General features: G+C 45.9%; 1 protein-coding gene across 1 annotated transcript in view; it reads right to left on the bottom strand.

Annotated features, from left to right (window-relative positions):
* Positions 1-7,162: 7,162 nt before the first annotated feature.
* Positions 7,163-24,210, bottom strand: part of NUP214 (nucleoporin 214kDa) — a gene marked incomplete at its 5' end in the record, with an annotated part of 34,056 nt that continues 17,008 nt past the window's right edge. Inside the window, 11 exons of the mRNA XM_009874886.1 lie at positions 7,163-7,389; positions 8,086-8,110; positions 8,950-9,092; positions 12,420-12,591; positions 15,052-15,201; positions 16,702-16,858; positions 17,375-17,445; positions 18,906-19,391; positions 19,743-21,023; positions 22,826-22,899; positions 23,963-24,068. Of these exons, the coding sequence (XP_009873188.1) occupies positions 7,356-7,389; positions 8,086-8,110; positions 8,950-9,092; positions 12,420-12,591; positions 15,052-15,201; positions 16,702-16,858; positions 17,375-17,445; positions 18,906-19,391; positions 19,743-21,023; positions 22,826-22,899; positions 23,963-24,068 (2,699 nt within the window). The remainder of the gene's footprint in view (positions 7,390-8,085; positions 8,111-8,949; positions 9,093-12,419; positions 12,592-15,051; positions 15,202-16,701; positions 16,859-17,374; positions 17,446-18,905; positions 19,392-19,742; positions 21,024-22,825; positions 22,900-23,962; positions 24,069-24,210) is intronic.

Genomic DNA, 24,210 nt, shown 5'->3' with positions numbered 1-24,210 from the left:
CGGCTTTGCATGGACTTCTCCCTTCCCAAAGAATGCCTTTATCCCGTGCCTAGGTTGAAACGTGCCCCTCCACCTCCATTCGCGTCACCAGACACGGCGTAGAAAAAAGATGCTGCCTCTTTTGAGATCTCATGTGTTGTGATTAAAAGTGATGTTTTTCAAATGCTGCTTCATTATAGAACTGATGGGGACAGACTGACTACAAAAGGAACGGTGGCTGGACCTTACAGGTGCTATAGACATCGCTACTGGTACGGCTGGTTAAGAGCCATATGGTTAGAACAGGGATTAACAGGTCCCAAGGGGGACTTAAATGTCTGGGGACCTGAGGCACCCTGTACCGAGCAAAGTGGTAAATAAGCAGAGGTGACAAAAAGCTCCTTCTCTGGCAGCTTTTTGCAGAACCAGGAACGCACAAAGGATACGCTGGGAAGGTGACAGGGCACCACCACGGGATGCTGACGTACGAGAGCTTGTCTCTGCCTCGCCTCTCCCATCGACGATGCTTTATGGCCTCAAAACACCACAGGAGCTGAGGAAGCAGCCTGACCATTCCGCTCAAAATCCCGCCGAGGTCCAGGGGAGGAACTGGTGGGGCGAGCCCTGGCCCAGACCCTCACCTGACGCTCTGCCTGCTGGCAGACGCCGCGGAGCACGGCCGACGCGCCCGGCAGCATCACGGACCACTCGGTTCTCCTTTCCTACCCTTGACACCGAGACAAGCGTGACGAGAGGGGCAGCCCCTCGGAGAGCCCGCAAAGGGATTAAGCAGCCTTGGGGAGGGGGTCGACCTGTAAAGCCGGCACAGCGGAGAGTGAGGCCGGGTCCGGGGGGCGAGGTGAGGGTTGCCCCATCCTTGGCACCACCAGCCCTCCCGCTCCGGCTCCCGGTGCAGCAATAAGAACCAGCCTTGGTCTTGCAAAGATACTGTGAAAACAAACCCAAGATGTACCCGAGTCTGGACACGTACAGAGATGTAAACAAAACAAAACCAAACCCTGCTTTTATAACAGACGAAGAAATAAAGTGAAGTTTTCAAAACGCGTCTGCCTGGGGTCGTTTGGGCGATGCCTGTTTTTAAATGGCTCCACCAGCTCCACACTCAACGTTTCAAGGCGTTGATAAACACCCTATTTACCACGAATGCCTTTTCTCCCCGTTTCAGCTCTTACGTTGCATCAGATAGAGGGTGGAGGTTTCTGGTTAAAAATACCAGCCGACATCCTGCATCCTTCATCACCAGGCTGCCGCGCATCTCGCGATGGGCAGGACAGAGCCGAGCCGGTTGGCAGCGGCAGAACTTCCGCGCAGTTCGGTTTCCTGAAGCTGTTTGCTTATTTAGCAGAAGCCTGGTCAGGTGTTAGCCGTAAATACCGCGGCTGGAGAGAGGCAACCTCTGATCCAGGCTCCAGGAGCAGAGAGCAGCCCTGCCCCTTCAGACCTGGGCAAACACGAAGTTAAAATCTGCCACAGCTTTCAAACACCATGCTATATTCATTTCATTATTTTCCCCTCACATTGTTCATATTTAGGTTCTGATAGTTTTTCAGTAAAGGAAACAGTCAAAATTATTTTTGGAGAGCAGGCTGAGCAGCCACCACAGCTCTCATACCAACCCATTAACCCACAGGCACCTTCCAGGACTGCTCCAGCTGTGCGCTGATCCCGTGGGCTCCCTTCCATGCCCCAAGGCAGACACGGGTTTCCCTTTCTTTTTTTTTAATTCTATCAGTAGTTTTGCTGCTCTCTGATCCAGCCTGCAAAGCATCATCGTGGCTTCTCCAAAAAGCAGCAAAGAGGCTCCGTGTTCTGCAGGATCGTGCTGCTGCATCAGCTCCAAGCCAGCAGCCCTGGGACCCTCCTGCTCGGTGGGGCAAGATGCACCTCACACCCACGTCTCCCCTTCATTGCACCCCTGTGGGTTCTGGCTGGAGCAAACGAGAGCCTTGTTAAAAGCCTGTTACACCCCTCAAAAGTTGCAGCCTCCCTGTGCAGCTCAGGGGCCCTGGGGAGACCTGGTACCATCACCCCCAAAGCACCGAGGTGGGCACCCCCATCAAACACCACCAGCCACCCCGTCAGTTTGGGAAGCTCCACCAGCAGCCCCTGTAGCAGCAACCCAAACCCTAGTGCAGGGGGGGAAGGAGGAAACGTTGAGGAGGTCACGGCTCGAGGAAAGGAATGTGCAAGGATGGAGCCTGAGGAGAGGAGAGGACAGGTTCTGAGTGGGATTCCTTTCCCCAGTGGAAACTCTCCAGCCTAATCTGTTGATAGCGGGTTAAATTTAGATGTCCTAGTTTTAGAGGGGAGGGAGGGGTGGAGAGGGGATGCCAGCCAACTCACAGCTGTTTTGGGTAACACCCTGAAAAAGCCGAAAGCACCCGGTCACTCGTGCGTGCAGAGACATTGGAAAACCCCCTGAGAAGGATCCGGAGGACGGTGGGAAGGACATCGGCTGCTGACGCCGGCAGAGCCCGCGCGATGGTGGAGCCCAGTTCCGGTGCTTCAGGTAAAGCCAACGTCCACGCCTCATTGCGGGGCACTGGTGAATGCTGAGGCTACAAACCAAGCTTCACCTTTCTAGAGGTTTTGTTGCTTAGCTTCATGATTTTCTAACCTCTATTTTAAGCAATCTAAGGCAAGTTCCCTCATTGGAAGAAATATCCCCTGGCCTCCACAGTCCCTGCTCGAAACTTATTGCAGGGACTTCCCTCTGCTGATGCAAATCAGGTTTTGGTTCCTATTTCTTCTATCTCACATCTCGTTAAGCTGTTCATGTGCAGCAGCTGCAAACACTCATTTTATTCCTTCATGTTTTCAATTTTTAAAGCAAAATATTTTTAGCAATGCACTGAAGAGCCTTGAAGCATCTATTAAAAAATAAATAAAAATACTGTGTCATGCCTTGCATGCACGTTATTATAGCAGAGCTCCTCAAACAATCTGCATTGAGATTTCCAAGGTTGCTTTTACTAACATCTCTGTAAACTGGTCCCCACAAACATATCAGGGCCACAAGCCCACGCACAGGAGAGCAGCACTGGAGTCAGGTCCGAGCCTGCTACAATTCTTAATTTTGGAGTCGTCCCGCATTTCCCCTTCAAAACTACAGCAGCAGCTTGTTTCACCTCGGACGCGGAAGCTGTTCTGACAGCATTTCAGCACATCACATTTGAGGCACTGAAGCTCCTGGCGCCTGCGGAGAAGGAGCTGTGACCGGGAGCCGGGTGGAAGGTGAGGGTGGTCTCTTCCAGTGCTGGAAGGGTGCACCAAGGTGCAGGACAGGGCTGGGGTGCCCAAAAAGCGCCGCAGTCTCAGGGCTGAGCGACGGCCTCACCGTGTTGTGTGAGCAACGCGCCTGCTGTCGACACGCAGCTTCGCTTTTATCTTGAGTTCGGGGAACAGTACGAGTGCAGATAGGGGCGCTGGCTGCACAAAGCGTGCTCCTGGGCGATAAAGGTACGTACGGAGAAGTCCCGGCCCTGCAGCAGGAGCCAGAGCCAGGTTTTCAGAGCAGGAGCTTTGTAACCTGTCAGAAGTTGTAGAGAAACGAGGTGAGGATGGTGCGAGACAGCATGTACGGGGCATAACCGCGGGGCCCTCGGGGAGCCGGGACAGAAGCCCCTGGGTGCATGGCAACGTGCAGTCAAAAAACGCACCCACGTCCCAGCTCACCCGTCGGTGAGAAAGAGTCGGTCTTTTCTTGATGGTTGCAAGACCCTGGGGTCTCAATGCTGCAAGGAGGAGGAAGGATGGAGCTGGTCTCGCTGCTGAGCAAGAGCTGCTCATCCCTGCCGCTGGAGCTCCAAGTGACATTTCTCTAGGAACAAAAACTCCCTCGGTACTACCACACGCGCTTGTGCCAAAGCCTCGTGCAGGATTATTTTACCTCGTAAGCAATGCTGAAAGCAAAGCACGAGGGCAGGACACATGAAAACTAAGAAGGGATAAATAAAATGTCACTTCAGCCTCTGGGCCTGCAGCCCCACGGACACAGGCTGGCGGGGGGAAATTCCGCAGGACAGCTGCCAGCGGGCAGAGCCCAGCTCCGGCCGAGACCATGGCCCGGGCTCCCGGGCAAAGGGAGGAGAGGTGGTGCCACCTACCACCCACCCTCACCTTTCTACTGCCTCCGTCCCTGCTCCCAGCAGCTGGAGCAAGGGTCCGAGATGTTCAGCAGAAATTTTCTGACCTCACAGGGATCCTGCTCATCCCCAGGACTCACACACATGGCACAGCAGTTCACTGTTGAGGCTGAGGGGCCCATCCTGAGCAGGACGGTCACATCAGAAACACGTGTGGTTTCTCCCACAGAGCATCATCAGGGTTTTGGTCATAGATTTCTGGAATACCAAGTACCATACAATAAAAACCTTTAAAATGAGATTAATTCTTTTACTGCTTCTTTGTGGTGTAGCTACATTTTACTCTTTTTCCAGAAAAAGGTTCTTTTCTGTGTTGCTCTTTTAGTCTTCGAGGAAGCACACGTCCCCGATCTACGCTCTCCATGGGTTTGGGGAGATCCTCTCTGTGCCTCAGGCTCCTCTCTGCCCACCAAGCCTGTAACACCATCATTAGTGCTCTGCCACAGCAGAGCATCACCAGCACAGAGCTCGCCACGGCCTCGAGGCCAGAACATAGTCTCAGAGGGTGGAGAAAAGAAAAAAAAATGCAGCATGCTCTTTCATTAGAAATAATTAAGAATCCACCCTTGATAAAGGTCTTGAAAGATTTCTTCTCATACTGAAACGGCAGGGGAAAAAAAAGTCACAACCACATTAGCACAGACAAAATGAGAAGCTCCAGTTGCTATCACTTATTTGAGGAATAACCAGCCGGGACAACAAAACTACTGAAACGAGGGCTCCAAGTCCAGTTAATCCTCGGCTTCTGCACCGGGTCTGCTGAGACGTGGGCTATCTGTGTTAGCAGCTTTATTCCTTGGTGGACATCTGTCCACAAAGAACTGGACAGAGGCCACGAGATCACAGGCCACCTAACACAGATGACAGACTCTGACGGCTTCTGGCAACCACCAGCCGAGCGCCACAGGCACTTGCCAAGTCCTTGAGTCATCTAATAAAAATGCAGATTTTTCAAAGTCAACTTTGCTACATTTTGTGCATATTCCCGTAGGCTTGTGGTCACGATCAGTCTCTCTGCACTGCTCAGCTCCTCCAGCAGCTACTATGGAAACCAGAAGCATCACCCATTTCTCAAGGGCAGTTAAGTTCAGGGGGTCGGGTTGTTTCAGCCACGATTTTGGAAGCACTGCAAGAAAACGTGTTTCCCATCAGGGTGTGGAGCAATTCCAATGGCCCTTCACTTGCAGAGGGTAAAGGACTTAAGCAGGTACCGAGCAGCACAGCAGGGCCAACCCCCAACTGCTCCCGTCATCCCAAAAAAGAAACTTTAAATGGCTCAGCATGCCAACATCACATTCTTACCAAGCCAATCTTCTCCATAGCAAGAGGTTTATTAGCTATCTGGGGGAGCACAGCTGATACAGCCTTGCTAGGAGGTGTCGCATGCCACAGCGAGGGGAGATTAACGAGAAGAATTTGAGGTCAATGGTTTGGGCCAGCTGCTATTTATAAAGAAGAAGGAAAGCAGACCAGCAGTATCACCTCTAGGCCTTAAGAAACGTGGTATAGTCAAGCAGAACATACTGCGAGAGCACGCTTCCACTCATCTTCAGCTTTTTCTTCCATCTCCAAACCAGCAAATTTCAGAAAATTTTCTGCTCTGTTCTCATGCTGTGGTCCCAGGATCACTAGGACTCGCTCTCTTCCATTAGAGGGGAAGGGAGATTATAAACAAACCCCTGGCAACAGGGCTGTCTTTAAACCGACACGCGGCACGCCAGGGTTCATAATCCAGGGCATATGTAAAAGCCTTAGAGCCTCCAGCCTTGCAAAGCCTCTTCATATCTAAAAATAAGTCCTCCTCAGACACTGTATTTCCTGCATTTTAGGGGTCTTCCTTTTTAAAGGGAACCTACCTAATGTCATTGCCAAGTGCAGAGATAGGAGGGGCACTTCCCACAGCTAGGACAGGAGTTAGGAAAAATGCTAACTTTTTAGGTTGACTTGAATAAAGCAATTTCTTCAGGAACTCTTCATAGATACAAGTATTTAGTTTATAATATCAGACATGAAAACAAGCACTTAACTGTTTACAATTCCAAAAAGTGGCCACGTGCCCATCAAACCAGAAAATGACACTTGTCATCATACTTTGTGTTAAAAAAAACCCCCAAAAATGTTAAAATGTTTCTGCTGAAAAAAAGAAAAAGCAGAATTACCACAAAATATCCTAAGAGGACAAACAAGATAAAACCATCCAATCTGCATGTATTCAACTAATTTATAAGCTATTATTCCAAATGCATTTTTGACAGAGCAACAAAACCCCATTACATCATTTAGAGGTTTCACGGAGGTCAGATGCAGCAAACAGGAAAAAAAGTGTTTGTCCAGAGCGCCCTCAAGGCATTCTTTCAAACATTTGCTCACCATGTTCAAGTATAAATATATGAGAATTTCACAAACGAGACTGACTGAAGCCAAAAGCTACAGGGAAAAAGTACAATCTCATACATGTTAGAAAAAAAATGTAGCTGACAGGAGAAACCAACAGCCAAAGCCATGAGCTGCGAAATCACTGATGCCTTTGGACAGAGGTCACACTTCTAATTCAAGGGCCAGAAGTTTTCCCTATAACCTGAGTTCCATTTTCTGAGCTCTGTAAAATTTACAGAAAGGTAAAAATAGGAGAGCTTTTACTTCTTCCCACCTCTTTGCTGAATGCTACTGCCATGGGAACGTGTTCTGCACGCTGCCAGTTCCTTCTCAGATAATTTCCTATTTCTCCACTAAGCCTCTGGCTCACACATGACTCAGTTTTAGCACTTCAGTGAGATAAGCATGTGCCCCATCCTATACTTAAAATTAGCTGGGCAAACTTCAGCCCCTTCTTAAAAACCTAGGATAATCAGCCATTCTCTTCAATGAAAATGTGCTGGTTTATGTCAGGAACCAACTTGAGCTACTCCCTCGTCCAGGCAAGGGATGAACAACAGAAAGCTAAGTCCAGTATAGGACTGATACCACATCTATTTCTTCTAGATGCAGGGAGATACACCCTTCCAACACAAATAACATCAAGGCAGATAAAATAGTTTAATATAGAGCTAGAACAAGTGTTGCATAAAAATAAGCAAAATCTTTTTCTTAGAAAAAAAAAGAAGTCTGAGAACTCATATTTAAAAGAAAAGCTGTTTGGATACTGATCATGTAGGTGACTCATGAATGCAGGAGCTACAGCACAGTTCTACCGGAGAGTTCAGGGTGTTCCTAGCTTCTCCATGCACTAAATCCAGAGGAAGATCTGTGGAGCAAGAAGAAAAACACAAACCAACACAGCAGTGAGTGCTAGTGTCCCTCAGGCAGCATTAATTCAGCAGATCTCTGCAATTTCCAGTGTCCCTACTATCGGAAGCTTATTACAAGAATGTATCTGTATTTCCAGCATCTTCCACCTGAGACTGCATCAACACACACTAACTAGAGAGAATTACGCTTATTCTAGAGCCCACATCTGGAGAGACGCACACGCTCTCTACTTGACAGGGAAACAAAGTTTAAGAAATTTGCTAAAAGGGATCCAGCAAACCAGTGGCTGCGCAGACGACAGAGTTAACCTCCGCTCTTAGTCCTGTTGTTTAACTGTAAATCAGCTCAACTCAGCCAGAAAAGCACCGACTTATTTCATTCCTCGTTTCCACCTGGTAAACGGAGTAGATACTAGATTCACACACGCAGCTTGAGCACGCACATCGTGTGCCTGAGAGGTGGAGAAAGAGCATGATGGAACTGGAAAGTGTCTCTTATACAAAAGACGAACCTCACTGGAATGCACACATTTGGTGCGTGGACTTTGGGCTCTATGCAGTGCCACTAAAAAGGAAATCAGAACTAGTATGTCACTGCTACTTTCCAAGCTTGCTCTCGTAAACCATTCCACTCTTCTATTCTGATTCTATTTGTATTTTTAACGAAGAGTTAGACACAAAATGGCACTTACGTGTTAGAAGATCCAAAACCAAACCCTGAAAGAAAAGCAAGATTAGAAAAATAATTGTTAGCAGGTAAAATGAACGCACGAGATTTGTCGTAAAAGTCCCCTCCCACGCACAGATTGAAAAACATTCCTGCCTTAGGCCAGGAAAAGAATGATGGGCAAACAATGAAAGTCACATCTCCATCTAGAAGAAAAGTGACTTGCCTCCGTTCCTAAGAGGACTTTGCTTTCACTGCTGATCAGCCAGGTCCACTCATTAGCAGCAGCTGCACACAATGTGCCTGGTTTATTCACCTCTCCGCGAAAACAGAGGGCTGCTTTCTGAAGGTGGATTTTTGTGCTTAACGTGAGCCAATGGCGACAGGCACACCACCAGTGAACACATCCTCCCTGAGAGGCTCCGCTCTGGGTAAATCACTGCAGCTTCACTGAATTGCATCAACAAACATTTGGCTACTTGTGTTCTAGCTCACTTTTGCAGCGCGTATTCTTTTGACACCAGGTACTTGCATACAGATACCCATGTGTACGGTGCTGAAGAGAGAATACACTATTTCTCAGTATTTTCCTTTGAGAAGAAAACAGCTCCAACAAAAAGGGGTGAAAAGCAATAGTCTGACGAGGTGAGCAGAAGAAGAGTTGTTTGTCAACATGTCACACAGGACATCAGTGATGGAATTACGAGCTGAAGTCTGAGAAGATGCTACACACCCCCTGCAGCTCAACTGTCCAAGACACGGTGCCTTCCCCGTAGCAGAACCACAACCAGGCAGATTTTTAACAGGGAGCTGGGGAGTCATGCCCAAGTTCCAGGGAAAACTAGAGACACAGGGCCTGTTAGGAGACACTAAAATACAATGAACCTACCGCCTCCACCTGTCCCAAAAGCTGAGAATCCACTGCTTTGTGTGCCAAAACCGCTTCCCTGTTGTGACAGCGATCCAAACGTCGGGGTATTTTGGTTTGCTAACGTGCTGAATGATGCTGTGTTGTTACTGGTACCACCAAACCTGCAGTATAAAGAGAAAAATCTGTGCTTGCAAGCATCTTCTCAGTTACGCTGGAAGTTTATTGCCATACCCTCAATGACAACACTGCACTCCTTAAACAAGGATGCATCAAAAGAGCAAGACCACCCGATATGAATAATTATAATTGTTCATTCTGGATATAGATTTTCTGGTTTGGGAAAGGCTATTGTACATACAACTCTCTGTTCAGCTCCCATTATTAATGTACACCAGGCAGAAAGGCAAATACGTTCATACCTACATAGAGTATGTTTTCCAGTGCTGGGAAATACCAACTACAACCATAAAATGGAATACATTCATTTAGCCTTTAAGCTCAAAAGTCCAGCACGGTTTCCTTTCACAAACAGGGCAGCAAACACAGAACTCGTATGAGCTGCCCATGGCCAGAGCACAAAGCAGAAGATCTGCACCTACCTGACACTTCTCCCCACCAGCTTTAGATAACTTCCCTAATTGCTCTGGGGACTGAAATAAGAAACACTTTACAGATGGAAATCGGTCTCCTTTCTCCACCCACTCTGTCCAACCAGGCATTGCAGAGCTACCAGCACGACACGCTAACGACACCAGGGTACGAACTATGGTTCTCTGCGCCTCCCCAGACATTTCTCCCAATTCTGAATGTCAAGAGATGCACTCAAAAAATGAGTTTCTCTTAAACTGGGCAAAACGCAGACACAAGATTTTCAAATTACGAGCTCTTCTAAAGCTCTGCAAGCGCACAACACTACTAGCACTAACCCAGCACCATCCCTCCCCTGAGCCAGCAGTTGGTCCAGTCCAAGTGTGCCAGCTTTGCAAGGCTGTGCCTCACACAAGCTCCTGTCATTTCTGACTTAAAATATGAACTGACAGCATGTTAACCCACCTCTCCATCCACCCAGATCTACTACACTTAAAAAAACCCCGAACTAACAAAACAAACCACCGCAAAAAAACCCTCACATCAAAACAGATCTCTCCAGATAAATGACAACCCTTGTAGCAGTGTGACAAGCAATTCATCTGGTAAAGGACATCACCTCTCCTACCCCAGACACTGTCAGCCCCACACACTACTTCCAGCAGCAGCAGCAGATTCAACGGGCGGTTCGGTGACTTTGCCTCTCTGACCCTGGTAACTGTCCCCCGTGCCTCTGCTTTGGCTCTCGACCCATGTATCTTGCAGGCAACTTCAGCTCAGAACCACAAATGTGGTTTTCTGGAGAAGGGCAGAACAGGTTTTGTAGTTCTTTTTAAAAAGAAGCACGATGGATGGATGTGTTTTAGACGAAGAGGTTTTTACAGTGCTCCATCTCCTCAGACAATATCTCTAAACACACAAATCGTGTCTAGCCAGGGAAAGGAAGTGGAGGTCAAAATAGTGACGAGGAAACTTGTGGTTCAAACTGCTCCTCTCACTTGCACCTACAAGAAGATGCCTGTTGAGAAACGCTAAGCATAGTATAAGTAGAGAAACAACTATGGACAGAGTATTTTTTAAACATATCAGACATGAGACACAGTCATCCTCTGGTAACAATTTAATCAAACCTATCTCGCCCAGGTTTTTTGTAAAGCTCCTATGCAAAACAGAATTGAGAGGCACTCCAGGCTAGTTTATAAAAACAAAACATGATTTGCTCGCAAACAGTCGTAATTTCAGACTTTGAAGAAGTGTAGTGGTTTCTATTTTTGACATTTAAGTCATTTATCAAGTGACGCAGATTTTTCAGAATTGAAGCAGCAACGAATCACATATATTTAAGGTAGCAGGGTGTTCTCAGGAACTCGGAGCCAAGATCACACAATGTACCGGCAAGAATCTTCCCTGGATTTGGGATTTTTTTAAAGCTTCACTTCAAGAGAAAGGAAATCCTGCACAGGTGCTACACTATACTGCAGACCTAAACTACTGTTCTAAATTTTGTGGTGAGATTTGGATCTCTGTAAAGCTGTCTGGGAATTTTGCACACTGTTAAAAAAGTTTTTAAAATCAAAATCAGATTCCTCAGGCAACTCTGAAAATATCAGACACTGCCTGCACCATTCTAACAGAGAAGAAATTCTCAAAACTTCCCACAAGCTGCTGAATTATCTTTTGCTTGAGCCTGCAGACTGCTCATGCAACACCTCTGTCTGCCTCTTCCTGCCATTTGTTCTGAATCCCACTTTAATCTTCCAACGCTGTCACTGCGCGCATCCAGTTTCAGTATAAAATCCTGCAGCACAACGGCTCGAAGCCGGAACTGAACAAACTATCAGTTGAGTTGAACCTAAGTCATCCCTCCAAGCGCATCCTTCTTTGCGGGGATTTAATTAAGCTGCCTCTCTTTTTACCCTTCCCAAAGGGACTCCCGTTTGCTGCCCCAGAGTTGAGGGCAGAGCGGAAGCACCCAGCCAGAGCTCCTGCAGCTCAGGGCTGCCCTGGCAAACAGGGAATTCACGGGTTACACTTCTGGATGTTCTAACGTACCTTACACTAGACTAAAGACAAATGCTTCTGAAACATGTAAACATTAAGACTGGGATGACATCCAGTTTCCTCTTTTCACTGGACTTTTTTTTTTAATTGGGTCTATTCAGCTTGAATACAATTGCAGGACATGAAGGAGAGTTCCTTGCTGTTAGTGTTACGTTGAAGAAGTGCATTTGCTGCCTATGGCAGAGGCTGTTTTGCAAGGCCTGAAATTCTGTGTTTGATGAAAATCAAGGAATAACGTGCTGTCTGCTCTGGTGCCAACCACAGGCTTAAGGGCTAAAGAAACAAGTAAAACCAATCAGTGTGGGATAAACACAAGCGCTGTTACAAGTGCTTCATCCCATCCCCTAAAGGTGAGAGAACAGACTGAATTCTTATTACTATCTCTAGTCTAAATCTCCCAAATGGGTAACTGGCTAGACAGAGTCACAGAGAATTATATTTATTATTTATTTTCTTTGCTAGGCGTAGTTTGTAGGCCTAGATTTGAACTCTTCAAGTGTGCACACAGAAAACACGCCCGCATTTCCTCAGACAGTTGCAAGACAACTCATATTTCTCCCTCCACCCCAATTTCTAAAAGCTGAAGATTCAACATAGTGGCTTCAGCACTAAAATGGGATCATACACATAATTTCCTTTGGGCTTAGAGCCTTAGTTTTATACCTTTTTTAAATTAAAAAAAAAAACAACACAAAACCCAACCAAATAAACAAACCAAGGACACTTAAAGCTTTGCAATCAATCACAGAATATATGCTTTACATTAATGCAGAGGTAACTAAGCATAATAGTTTCTGTAATGCAAGAACATTCATTTTCCCAAGCGCTGGTTGGCTTACCCAAATCCTCCAGTGCTGGCTGCTGCTGTACCCTCGCCGAACACTTTGCCTCCCGTTGAGCCCAGAGGGCTTGAAAAGGTTGGGGCTGAACCGAATGCTGGCACCCCTCCGAACCCAGGGGATCCCCCGAAAGTGGGAGGGCTGCCAAACACTGGAGCAGCACCGAAGCCACCTGAGCAAAACAGAGGCAAAAAAGGGACAAGAAGATCACGTAAGCAGTACTGCAGAAAGAGAAAACAACATCTAGATGTCTAAGTCGAAAACCTGCGTAACGGGGCTGTTCACCTTATCAGGCGGACACGACGTTAATTATCAAACTAACTGCCACAAAGCTTCCAAAGCGCAGGGTATTTGGTTACAGAAGATGTGGATAAGAAAAGTGTCTGAATGCATGCAAAAAAATGCAACCGAATTAAAAGACCATCCAGAAGGAAACCACATTCTTGAATGTTTGAGCACAAGATCAACTCAATCCCCAGAGTCGCACTAGAAGGTGGCAATATATTGTAGATGCCTGCTTGCTGTGAAGGAATCTCTCCTTAATTTATATAAAAAGACCAGTATTTTAACTGTGAGACAGCAAGCTTGCACAATAACCAAATTATAGTAAAAATACATATAACAGGTGCTAGACCAATGCTTTTACTATCATAAAAAGAAGACATATCCATCCTTCACCATAAAACTAGCGTTCCTTACCACAAAAAAAAAAGAGCTTAGCTTACATGCTAATTTTTAAAGCAAAGCTCTGCTCCTCACCATTTGAACAAGTTACTGTCCCAAGGAACTGCACGTAACACTGACAGGAAAAGTCTCCTGTTTACAGGTCAGCTTCACGAACAGTTGCTGTGGTGGTTTGGTTGTGGTGTTTCACCCTGGCCTCTCATCTAAAGCTCTGGAAGGACATCTGAGTGTCCTCCCGCAGCAACAAAGGGACTTTTACTCAAATTATTTTATTCAACGTTCATCTGCTGATATTATTGGCCTGTTTCTAATTGACACTGGGGAAGGTGAAGGACACCTGCTCTGTTGTTGGGCTAGGGATGAGGATGGGATACCACCACACGTTTTAATGCCCCAGGTGAAATTCCAGCCCATGTCAAGGTAACGGACACTGACTGGCTGTAAACACAAAAGGTCTGGAAAAAAATAAGCGCTAGGTCTCAATTATTTAAACATAGATCAGGTATCTTGTTACCTCCACCTCTAGGAAGTTACAGTATTTAACACAGGGGCTGAAGCTTTCCTGGGCATACGCGCTCTCACGCAATGCATATGAACACTTTCCCTACTATTTGTAAGCAACAAAAACAGGACAAAGAGGGAATTAAATAAACCTTTCTTTCCACTGCAGCTGGGAGAGGAAGACACACAATTCCTTCAATATTTAGCAAATATAACCAGAGAAGGGAAGGATCTGAAGAGCTCTGTGTGAGTGGATGTACCTTTTGCAGAAAACTCTGGAAAAGCCTATCTCAAGAAGAATTTTGAAATCAAAATAATGGAAAATGAGGGAAGAAGAACATCTTTCAGCAATGCCTTTCTCCTCTAGCAAAAATAACCAATGGGAATTATACCTGCGATGAGAAACTGCCTGCTATTAAGCAGAATCCAAGACTTGACAGTGACAGACACCTTACAAAGGGCTGCTGGATCTGACAGCATCGCCGTTACGCTCTCAGCCACTTCACAAACACGACAGGGCAGCTCCTGTCAGAGCAGAGAGAGCTTCCTCTCAAAGCACTGCTTCTCCCGAAGGAGTTCTTGAGCACCATTGTCTCAAGACAACTTCAAGGACAACCAAGTCGCTCCTGCTTCCCCCAGCGATGAAGCTTCAACAGACACACTTGGAGCAGAAGACCTCTCTGGAGAAGAGGAGAAAAGCTTTGCTCTGCCTGACCCTTTGGGGCTGCATTGTTGCTTGGTAATTAACAAAACAAACATTTTGCCATTCAGTTCTTATGAACATATTGCAGTCACCGGGACTTTGTGGCTCTTCCTCTGGGCACATGACAGTAAAAAGAAAAGGGGTTTTGTGAGGTTTCCAATATTTGATTCAATTTACTCAGTCAGAGAGAACAACAGCTCAAGCACAGAAAAAAGTGATGATGACAAGTCAGACTGATTTCAAAAGAGAAGGACCTGAAGCACAAATATGAAGATACAGATTTTATGAGGAAGCTTTCCCTCTGTAGTAGACACCCGTGCATTCACTCACACAAAGAGATGGGGACAGAGAGGGTTACATAACCCAGAGTGAGGTTTGGAAGATAATCCAAGGAAGCATCTAAAATTGGAAAAATTTATTCAGCTCTATATTCTGTACTCTTTGTTGAGTACAGAACTAACTCACACAGCTATGCTCTTAAACTGCAATGGGAATTTCTGGAATGAACCCCTGAAAATGCAGTTTACTGGATGCTCTTCAGCACAAGAGATTATAAACCTCTGCCTTGAACCCACCAGCTGAAGTTCCATTCACCAAGTCATTAGTTATTTTTTAACTTATTTTTCATGACAATTCCTGTACATGTATTGAGTCCAGGCTGTAGATGTCTAAACAGTAGAATATTCTACTCAATTCCTCCCAGGTAAGGGTGGGTGTTCATAGTGGGTGGATTAACAAAAGTACCTGCTTTGTTTGGACTGGTGAACCCAAAGCCTTGAGATGCCACGCTTCCACCACCGGAGCTGAACGTGCCCGTAGGCTTCTGCTCTCCGAAAGATGAGCTGCCAAATCCAAAAGTCTTTGCTCCGCTGTTTCCAAATAAGCTAGAAGAATCTGAGACGGTGAAGAATACTTGTGAAGCTCAAAACAGACAATGCTCTACATTAAAATTCATTGACAGCATCAGGAGAAAGGGAAGTGTTTTTTACTTCCCCAGGCACAAAACGAACACCACACTGAAAAGAGCGCTCTGCAGAAAGAAGTCAAAGTTCTCCCTTATGCCTACAGGGCTCTGTAGTTCCACCAAGATCCATTCTGGCTCTGATGGATCGCTAACAACCCTTCACTGCTGCAATCTAGCAAATCACAGCGATGGACGATTTGTTTAGTTCTATCCTGTGCCGCAGTCACTAGAAGACAATCCCTCAGGTGAAAAATCACAGCATCTGGAATCAGTCTCTTGTGACAATACAAGTATCAGTCCATCTTACCGAGAAATAACTCTAGTTTTTGTCTTTCACAAAGCTATGCAGAGTTTTAGCATCTAGTGGCAGGGCACAGAGCAACCAAAGCTTTTCTGTGGTGAGCCATCTATTTTATTTCACCACAAAACCCAGTGCTGCAGTAATGGACTAAATCAGGAAGGTTAGAGAACTGACCTCAACCATTAATCCCAATAGATCATTAAAGATGGAATAAAGTAAAATGGATTTGCTCTCCCAAGACTTGAAGAGCTACTTGCAGCTAATTCCACAGCCTCCCTTTGTTCCCTCTACTTTTACACCCCGGATGCTGCTTCCCCTTCTTTGAGCTTTTTACCTGCTGCACTCCAACTGCTGTCAAATCCAAGTCCCCAGTGATGAAATTATAAAGCTGGATAGTCTCATTAAATTAAAGCCACGTTTAAGAAATCATTAGGAAAAGCTTTTGTGACATACAAATAAATGTAGCAAGCGCAGATGTGCAATAGCTGCACACAAAAAGCATGAGAGGGCCTGCGAGTATTCCAAACGAATTGGCAGAGCAGGCAATGGCACACATGCAGCTTGGCTCAAATTTCAGAGTATTACCAAGTCCTGTTAGCCCAGAAAATTCAAGACTAACGTGTTTTTAACTTGACTCTGCCATTAAAAAAAATATAAATCTTTACACTAATGGACAGTGATTGTGTCTTGCCTTTACAGTTAATCCTTTATAGCTTCTAGGAAAAAATTCTAATAGTCCCTTAAAGTCCCTGGTGTAAAGGAACCCGTGGGTAGCTCTAATGTATTCTTAACTACTTTTAAACAAGTTGGAAACAAATTCAGTGACAAGAATTTAAATTACTCAATTTTAAAGAAGCATTTGGGCAAGAATTCCCTATAGAATATAAATACTCTTCACACTTCTTGCATCTGTTTGTTTGTTTCAATGACTTCCCTACTTGTTTTCCATAAACTTAAAAGAAAAATTCCGGAAAACACATCACGCATATGCTCCGTCTCCATTACCCCCAGAAACCTTTCATGTTAACGCAAAATCTACTCAAAGACGGTCAACGGCAGAAAAGCAGATGGGATCACAAAAGCAGATGGAAATCACTGCACACTTTGTGTTCTTGTTTTGTTCACTTACTCTGGGAAGCTGTAGATCCAAATCCTCCACTGGAGGAACTGAAGGGATTCTTATTGGCTGCATCCTGACTTGGCTTTCCTCCCAAACCACTGAAGAAGCCTCCACCTCTCCCACCACTTCCAGTTCCAAACAATCCTCCACTAGAAGAAGATGGCTGCTAGAACACAAAAAGGACAAAAAAGGGATTTAAGTGAAGTCAGAAGCAGCTCAAGCCCCCAAGTCTGACTTTCCTGTCTGGCCTGCTCCTCTGGATGTACGAAAGGGTTGATGAACCAGCAAGCAATTACCTTCCAACACCATAAGGCAATTAAATCTTACTTAAGCCTCTATTAAACCTTGTCAGGGTACAGAACAGTGCCTCTGAAGCTTGCCCTATGCTGCCTGCTTTCCACTTAGCATGGAATAACAGCAGGTGACTTATCGCATTTCTAGCTTATCTTGCACGTGACAAAACGTTTGCCTCTCCATACCCCTCGGAAAACATTCACGTGGATGCTGCATTGGTGCGCACTACAACAGCGAGTATCTCCGGCACAGACTGGGACGCTTAAATGAGTGTGTCAAATTGTATCTTCTTTTTTTGTTTTACATGTATCAAAAATAGGTAGGGGGCCTTGAACAAGCCCACTACACGTACCAGCTCCTTGGTTCTGTAAAAGCAATAAATACTTGCCTGGCCAAAGACAGTGCCTCCAGTGTTAGCTGCTTGCCCAAACACAGAACCTGTGTTACTAGAACCAAAACCTGCCAAGAAAAGAAAGGAAAATAAATTATGAGAACTCTTATTAAGGTATAAGACAATTCAGTGAGATGACACTGGTGCAGAACAGGGAAAGGACAGGTCTCGCAGGTCAAAACTCAGGGATATAAATGATGTTACCAAATGTAACCAGGCTGGACAAATTTAAAGTATGTGCCAACACACAAATAAGAAACTCTGTTGAAAGTTTATTTGCAAGTCATTCTCCTTTTCACCTCAGCCAATTTAAAAAACAAACAGAAAATAAAAGGCCTTTTCACTTGTGGGATTGTTGCTAACAATATAAGAGAACTGGATTTCTGTTAACATTGCTGTAATAATGCTGCAAGTCATGAACAAGACTGCAGCATTCTGATTGCCCTTGCGCGGGGAGGATCTAAGCTTTGTTACCTAAAGATTCCTGTTACAGATAATGAAATGTTTTGATTAAAAAAAGAACTCCTCATTCCATTTCCCAGTTCACTTAAACGTGCATTTTGTAATAAAACTTGCATTTCTATAATTAGGAACACCTTTCTCACCAGAGTTCGCTTCCCCCAATTTAACTATTCTCTGTTACTGTAGTTAAAATAAGGAAGCAGATTGCCTACAGTGCCATCATTTTTAATTAAATGAGCCTAATTAGTTTTTCTTCCTTGGAAATACATGCTCTCTATTATCATCATGTATTTTTCACTTTACCCTGGCATATCTCTGAAGATGGTACAGAGAAAGCCTTGGGAAAAAAAAAATACATTGTAGCAACATAAGGAACAAAAGAGACTGACAAGGAAGGTTTGGTCTGTACGAGTATTCAATTTAATAGTGCAGACAGGTAACTGATGGCCGTGCTACCTCTAGATTTAATTTTGAGATGTTTCCACGTGCTAAAGCAGATTTAACACATTAGTTCCTTGCTAACCCACCGCTTTGAGGGTTTAAATTTTTTTTTGCCATCTCAGATCATGATACAGTTCTATACCTCACCACACATCCGCGGCTGCACACGCTCAGCTGTGTTCGTTGCCTTGATGATGGTCTCAGAGCTGCCTTCCCACTTCAGCGTAACAACGTACAACAGCTTAGTTTGAGATCTTTTACACTATGTGGAATCCAACCCTCTTATTGTGCAACAGGCAGGACAATACATAATTCAAAACTGAGTCAAGGTAGACTTTTAAGTATAAAATGAATGTAAGATTGGATTGAAAAGGCTACATTCAGAGGCCTGTCGATGAATAGAGAAGCAGAGCAAAAGCTCCTTTGCTCTCCAACATTAGCCTCCCCCTCACACACACTGCAGCTCCTATTCTTAATAATTGGGGAAAAAAAAAGAAAGAAAAAAGCATTGTGTTAAAAAAAGACATTAAAAAGCCCTCCTACTTTCCCCAGTGACACCCAGCTCTCTGTATTTCAGCGAGCCAGCACCACTGAGATATCGCATCTCCCTGCAGTTTGCTCTTACCTGAAGCCTGGCAGAAGCTGAACCCTGCCGAAGATGTTGTGGTAGTGGCGGCGGCAGCGCTACCGAAGACAGGCGCCCCTTGCCCAAAGCCCGTGTTCTGCCCGAACACCGGAGGGCTGCTTTGGCCAAACAACCCACCGCCTGTGCTGGCAGACGGCTGTCCGAAGGAAAAGGAGCCGCTGCTGTTGGTGCTAGCCGGCCCCCCAAAAACATTGCCGCTGCTCGAGGCTGCCGTGGAAGCCGCTGGCTGGCCGAAGGCCGGCATCGTCCCAAACCCAGACTGGCTAAAGGTAAAACCACCTGAAGAACTGCTCGTCGGCTGTCCGAAGGTCGGGGCTTGTCCAAAGGCTGGCTGACCAAAGCCCCCGGTAGTGGTGGTGCCGAAAGCAGAAGTGCCAAAAGCTGTGCTGGCAGCCTGCGTGGTAGCGGTGGCCGTGGACAAGGTACTGGTGGCGAGTTGCCCAAACGGAGAGGATGCTGTGGTACCTGCTGGTAGTTGACCAAAAACAGGTGGTGTGGAAGGAGGGGCAGCTGCATCGCCAGCAGGCTGGCTGAACGCCGAGCCAGAAGAGCTGGAGCTTGGAGGCTGAGAGAACACCGAGGAGGCTGCGGAAGCGGGGGCAAACACAGAGGCACCAACAGCTGGACTCTGAACGCTGGTGGTAACATCGGAGGTAGCAGCCAACGCACTCGTGGCTTCTGCAAGAGGAACCCTGTTTTTTGCGGGGCTGGGGGAAGCAGAAGTGCCAAAAGCTGTGGTGGCAGCCTGCGTGGTAGCGGTGGCCGTGGACAAGGTACTGGTGGCGAGTTGCCCAAACGGAGAGGATGCTGTGGTACCTGCTGGTAGTTGACCAAAAACAGGTGGTGTGGAAGGAGGGGCAGCTGCATCGCCAGCAGGCTGGCTGAACGCCGAGCCAGAAGAGCTGGAGCTTGGAGGCTGAGAGAACACCGAGGAGGCTGCGGAAGCGGGGGCAAACACAGAGGCACCAACAGCTGGACTCTGAACGCTGGTGGTAACATCGGAGGTAGCAGCCAACGCACTCGTGGCTTCTGCAGGAGGCACAATGTTTGTTGCGGAGCTGGGCGCCGAGACATTCTGATCTGGTGGGGCTGACACAGAGACAGTGGGGGACACCAGTGCCTTCAAATCACTTGTGGAGGCAGGAGCAGCGATCGCATCAGGGGAAGGTGCTGCTGATGTGGTGCCAGAGTCCACAGAGACAGTGTCCCCGGCCGTGACCTGGGGTAAAGCAGCTTCTTTAACAGACTCTGAAAGCTGTACCTGTGGCTGTGATGACTGTGTCAATGGAAGCGAAGGCCCAGCTGCCACAGCTTCACTTTCAGATGGCTTTTCTGACACAGACAGTAATTTGGTATCCCCTGCAGCCTTACTAGAAGTTGCAGCAGGGACAGCAGTTTGTGATGAACTGAGGAAACTTCCAAAAAATGAAGGGGATGTCGAAGCAGAGAGAGTAGAAGGGGTAGAGATGGATGTGCTCATACTGCTTGCTTGCTGAATACCAAATGAAAAGGTGGGTTTGTTGCCACTGGAGCCTCCAAGATTAAACACCCCAGAAGACCCTGTGCTGGTTACCTGGACATTGCCAAAGAGACTGCCCGTGGCACCAGTGCTGACGGACGGGGATGCCGTGCCAGTTGTCGTGACTGACGTTGAAGCAGCTTCTCCAGCTTTTTCTGACAGGGGAGCACCAAAAGGAAACCCCGGCAGTATTGTTGATACTTTAGTTGACTGTGCTCCTGCAACACTGGCAGATGGTGCTTTAGTAGTGGTCTTGGCATTATCATCTACTTGACCAACCCGTAGTCCCGAGAAGCTCCCGAGAGTTTCCCCAGCTAGATTGCTCTGAAACAAGTGATCTCCTGGTTTAGATGAAGGGATATCCAGCTTGCCAGAGGCTGTGGAGGGAGCAGAAGATGTTGTTGCAGCAGGTTTGTTCAACTGGTTGCCATCTGCTGAGGAGCTGCTTCCTGCTAAGGTTCCTGGAGCACTTGCTGGCTTGAGGGACCCAAAAGCAAAGGAGCTCTCAGGGACTGCTCCACATTTGGAAGTCCCAGCTAGCGAAAATGAATCCGACTGGGTGGACTCTTTAGCAGAGGCTGTCAGTGAGAGAGAGAAATTACAAACTGAGTTACAGCATGCAAAGCCCACTTATCACTCTTACAACAACAGCATGCTTCAGTGCTTCAGGGGTTGTTACACAGTGCTCTTGCCTCAAAACTATAAAGCCTCTGACCATCAGGTAACTGCCACTTCCATGTGCATTCAGGAGATAACAGTGACATCTGAAAGCCTTTAGGGACAGGGTTGCAGTGACAAACGCTGTTACTTTCATGTCATAGCCTCCACTTAACCACCCTTCTCTTTGAGCACTGACAATTTCAGCCTTTGGCTCCTATCTCCCTTTCAACAGTTTGATTGGTTACTACAGGCCATTTGCCAGTAACACCATTTTCACCCCTTCTTACTTGGTTCAGCTGAACAACTGCTATCCACTACAGAACTCTTCTGTTTAAACCAGTGGCTCAGAACAGAGTTTGGGTCATAAAAATACTTTCTGGCATTTGAGAAGTCTTCTACAGAAACAAATCTTTCTTTACACATTATAGACCACTGGCCAATTTCTATGCAGCCTGTTTTCAGCTTTGAAAGACTAGAGAAAAGCTCTCAAACGTAACTGCCAAAGCAGCTCCACTTATAGGATATAATGCTGTCCACCAGTGTGAAACTGCTGACATTTTAAGGGAGACTGGACTAGTTTCATCTGATGCACCGTCACTTCATTTCTGAGCACCAAATACATTCCAACACAAGGTCTTCAAGTCAAAATGTGTGTTTGGACTATGAGTTGATTTGGACAAGCTACAGGAAGATCTGCATGGTGATCAATAACAAAGAGCAAAAGCTTCTTAGCATAGCTGGCATTATCCTTGTGTTTTACCCTATAAGTATATTAACTATATTTAAGTATATTAGTGACTGACACTGAATAATGCAGCATTTGTTTTCCCCTAAGGAACTGAAATTCCTTCTGTTCTTCTTCCACCACCAGCTAACAGAGGCAAAGGTGCTCTATTTCACAGAGCAGTGTGAGCCAACTGCCCTCACCCAATGCTGTGGTTTACAAGTCTGTCTCCTGCACCTCATCTCCCACTTTAATCTGTGTTATTTACCTAAGCTTTTGCATTAACTGCATTGTTAGGTTTTAAGCCAAGTTAGTTCTCTCTGCTTAGCAATACCAGAGTATTAAAGTAGGAGTGCTCTGGCTGTGATGGTCTGGGGATATAAGCAAGCCAAGCTTTGTAAGAAGAGGTGGTATCTTTTATTAGAGCAACCAACAACACTGGAAGTGAGTTTTCTGACCATAGAATCTCTTTGGCAAGATTAAAATTAGAGGCAGAAAATCTCCAAGAATATTATGAAGCAGATGTACCAGTTTCATTTTTCCAGACCAGGCAAATCTAATCTACCTGTAAAATGAGCAGGCAGTCTATATACTGTCAACGCAATTTCAGAAGCAACCCAGAGCCATCCCAAGCATTCCCCTCCCATTACTAAATGCTCATTCCACTTAGTGACAGCTTTCTGTGTCAGACCACCTCGGCAACTTTAAACCTACAGATTAAAGACAGCAGAGGAAACGAGTACAGATGTTACCGTTTTCATAAGCTAGTACCTCCGAGATGTTCTTGGCAGCAAATGTTTTGCTTACTCGTAACTGAAAGGCAGGTGGCCTAGATTTCTGTGCGTTACAGGGCATAATCCACCATACGTATGTAATGTCACTGCAGTGGCTGCAGGTTTAATAACAGAATTGCGACATAAAACAAGAACCACATGAATGAGGAAGAGTAAGCACGCTCTTAGCAGAGGTGTTGTTCATACACTCTTCCTAACTAACCTTGCGAGGACGTGAGGCTGGGCAGCGCTGGTGACGAAGCAGCTGATGTGACAACACCAAAATTAAATCCAGACCTAGAAGGAAAGAGGAGCGAGGGAAAGAAGGGTGCTTAGCTCAGAGTGTTGAAACTTCCAGCTCCGTAACTAACACCAGTAAGCTAGAAGACAAGAGATGGTGCACATATAAAGGGAAGCGACTGGATACTACCACCTGTCAAAAAGGAGATCACTTGTAGCGAGACAGAAATTAGAAGTTTCCGTAACTATTTCACCCTAAAAATAGTCTGTCTTGCAAAAATACTGCAATCTTTCATCATGAGCACTGGGGTTCTCCAGAGACCTTCATTCACTGAGGCGCTTTAAGTTCCTTCTGATTCTCAAAGACCAGCTGCTGATGCAGGAGTCAGGCCTGTAACTAAGCCATCACTGACAACAGCATATAGCTGCATTTAGCATGTGCTTTACAGAGCGAGGTACTGCAGCCTGAGACAAAGGCGGGGTTTGTTTGCTTTTGAATCTGAGTTCCCATCTCTCAGATGGACTATTTTAGCCCTTTGAAGAGCACAGTGAAGCTTTTGGGTAACACCCACTTGACAAACCGACAGAGAAATGGTTAAGACTGGAAGAAGCCAGCCATTTGAAAGCGTGAGTGTTCTGATCTGCTTAATGTCACCCACATCAGAAAGAGAAATTCACTTCAGTATTAGATAGGTAAACATGAAGAATTTCAAACAATCATTTCTAAGGAGTTGTCCCTCTCCCCCAAACATAAGATATGATCAAACAAATGTTTCTGTCACCCCCCCAAAAAACCCCAAAAACGCTCAATAACAGAGATTTCAAAATGACTGATGTTCATAACGTGAACCTTTGTGTCACTGTTATGTAACAGAAATCCCCAGATGGCATAGGGACTCTCTAGTCACCTTCACAAGCAGATTACTTTTCAAGCCAAAAAATGGAATTTACTCTGTTGTACTAAAATATGTAATTCAGCAAGTTTGGCCACCAGCGGAAATTTCAAGTCCTAGCTGGGAATTCCCACACTTCTGTCCCTCAAACCTCTGTAGGTAGCACACGAACAGCTGGTACTCATACTCGACATCAACTACATAGAAATCTTTCCATTCATACAGACCCCACAGAAGAAAAGGAGAATGCTTTGTTAAGCTGTGCAGTTGTTGCTGGTACTGATGTCACTGTAGAAGAGGTCACAGCTGTAACTGTTTTTACTGTCCCTTGTCCTGTAAGTTACAAGAACAAGCATTACAAATAAGGAAAGAGGGCATTGTTATGCACTATAAAAAAATGAATAGTTTACAAACACAGTCTATGATTTTACCAGTTAGAAACAAAGCTTTTTTGCCTTTTACACCAGGCCTGACA

The sequence above is a fragment of the Apaloderma vittatum genome, unplaced genomic scaffold, assembly GCF_000703405.1.
Source record: "Apaloderma vittatum isolate BGI_N311 unplaced genomic scaffold, ASM70340v1 scaffold24818, whole genome shotgun sequence".
Lineage (NCBI taxonomy): Eukaryota > Metazoa > Chordata > Aves > Trogoniformes > Trogonidae > Apaloderma > Apaloderma vittatum.
This window is presented reverse-complemented; position numbering and strand designations above follow the sequence as displayed.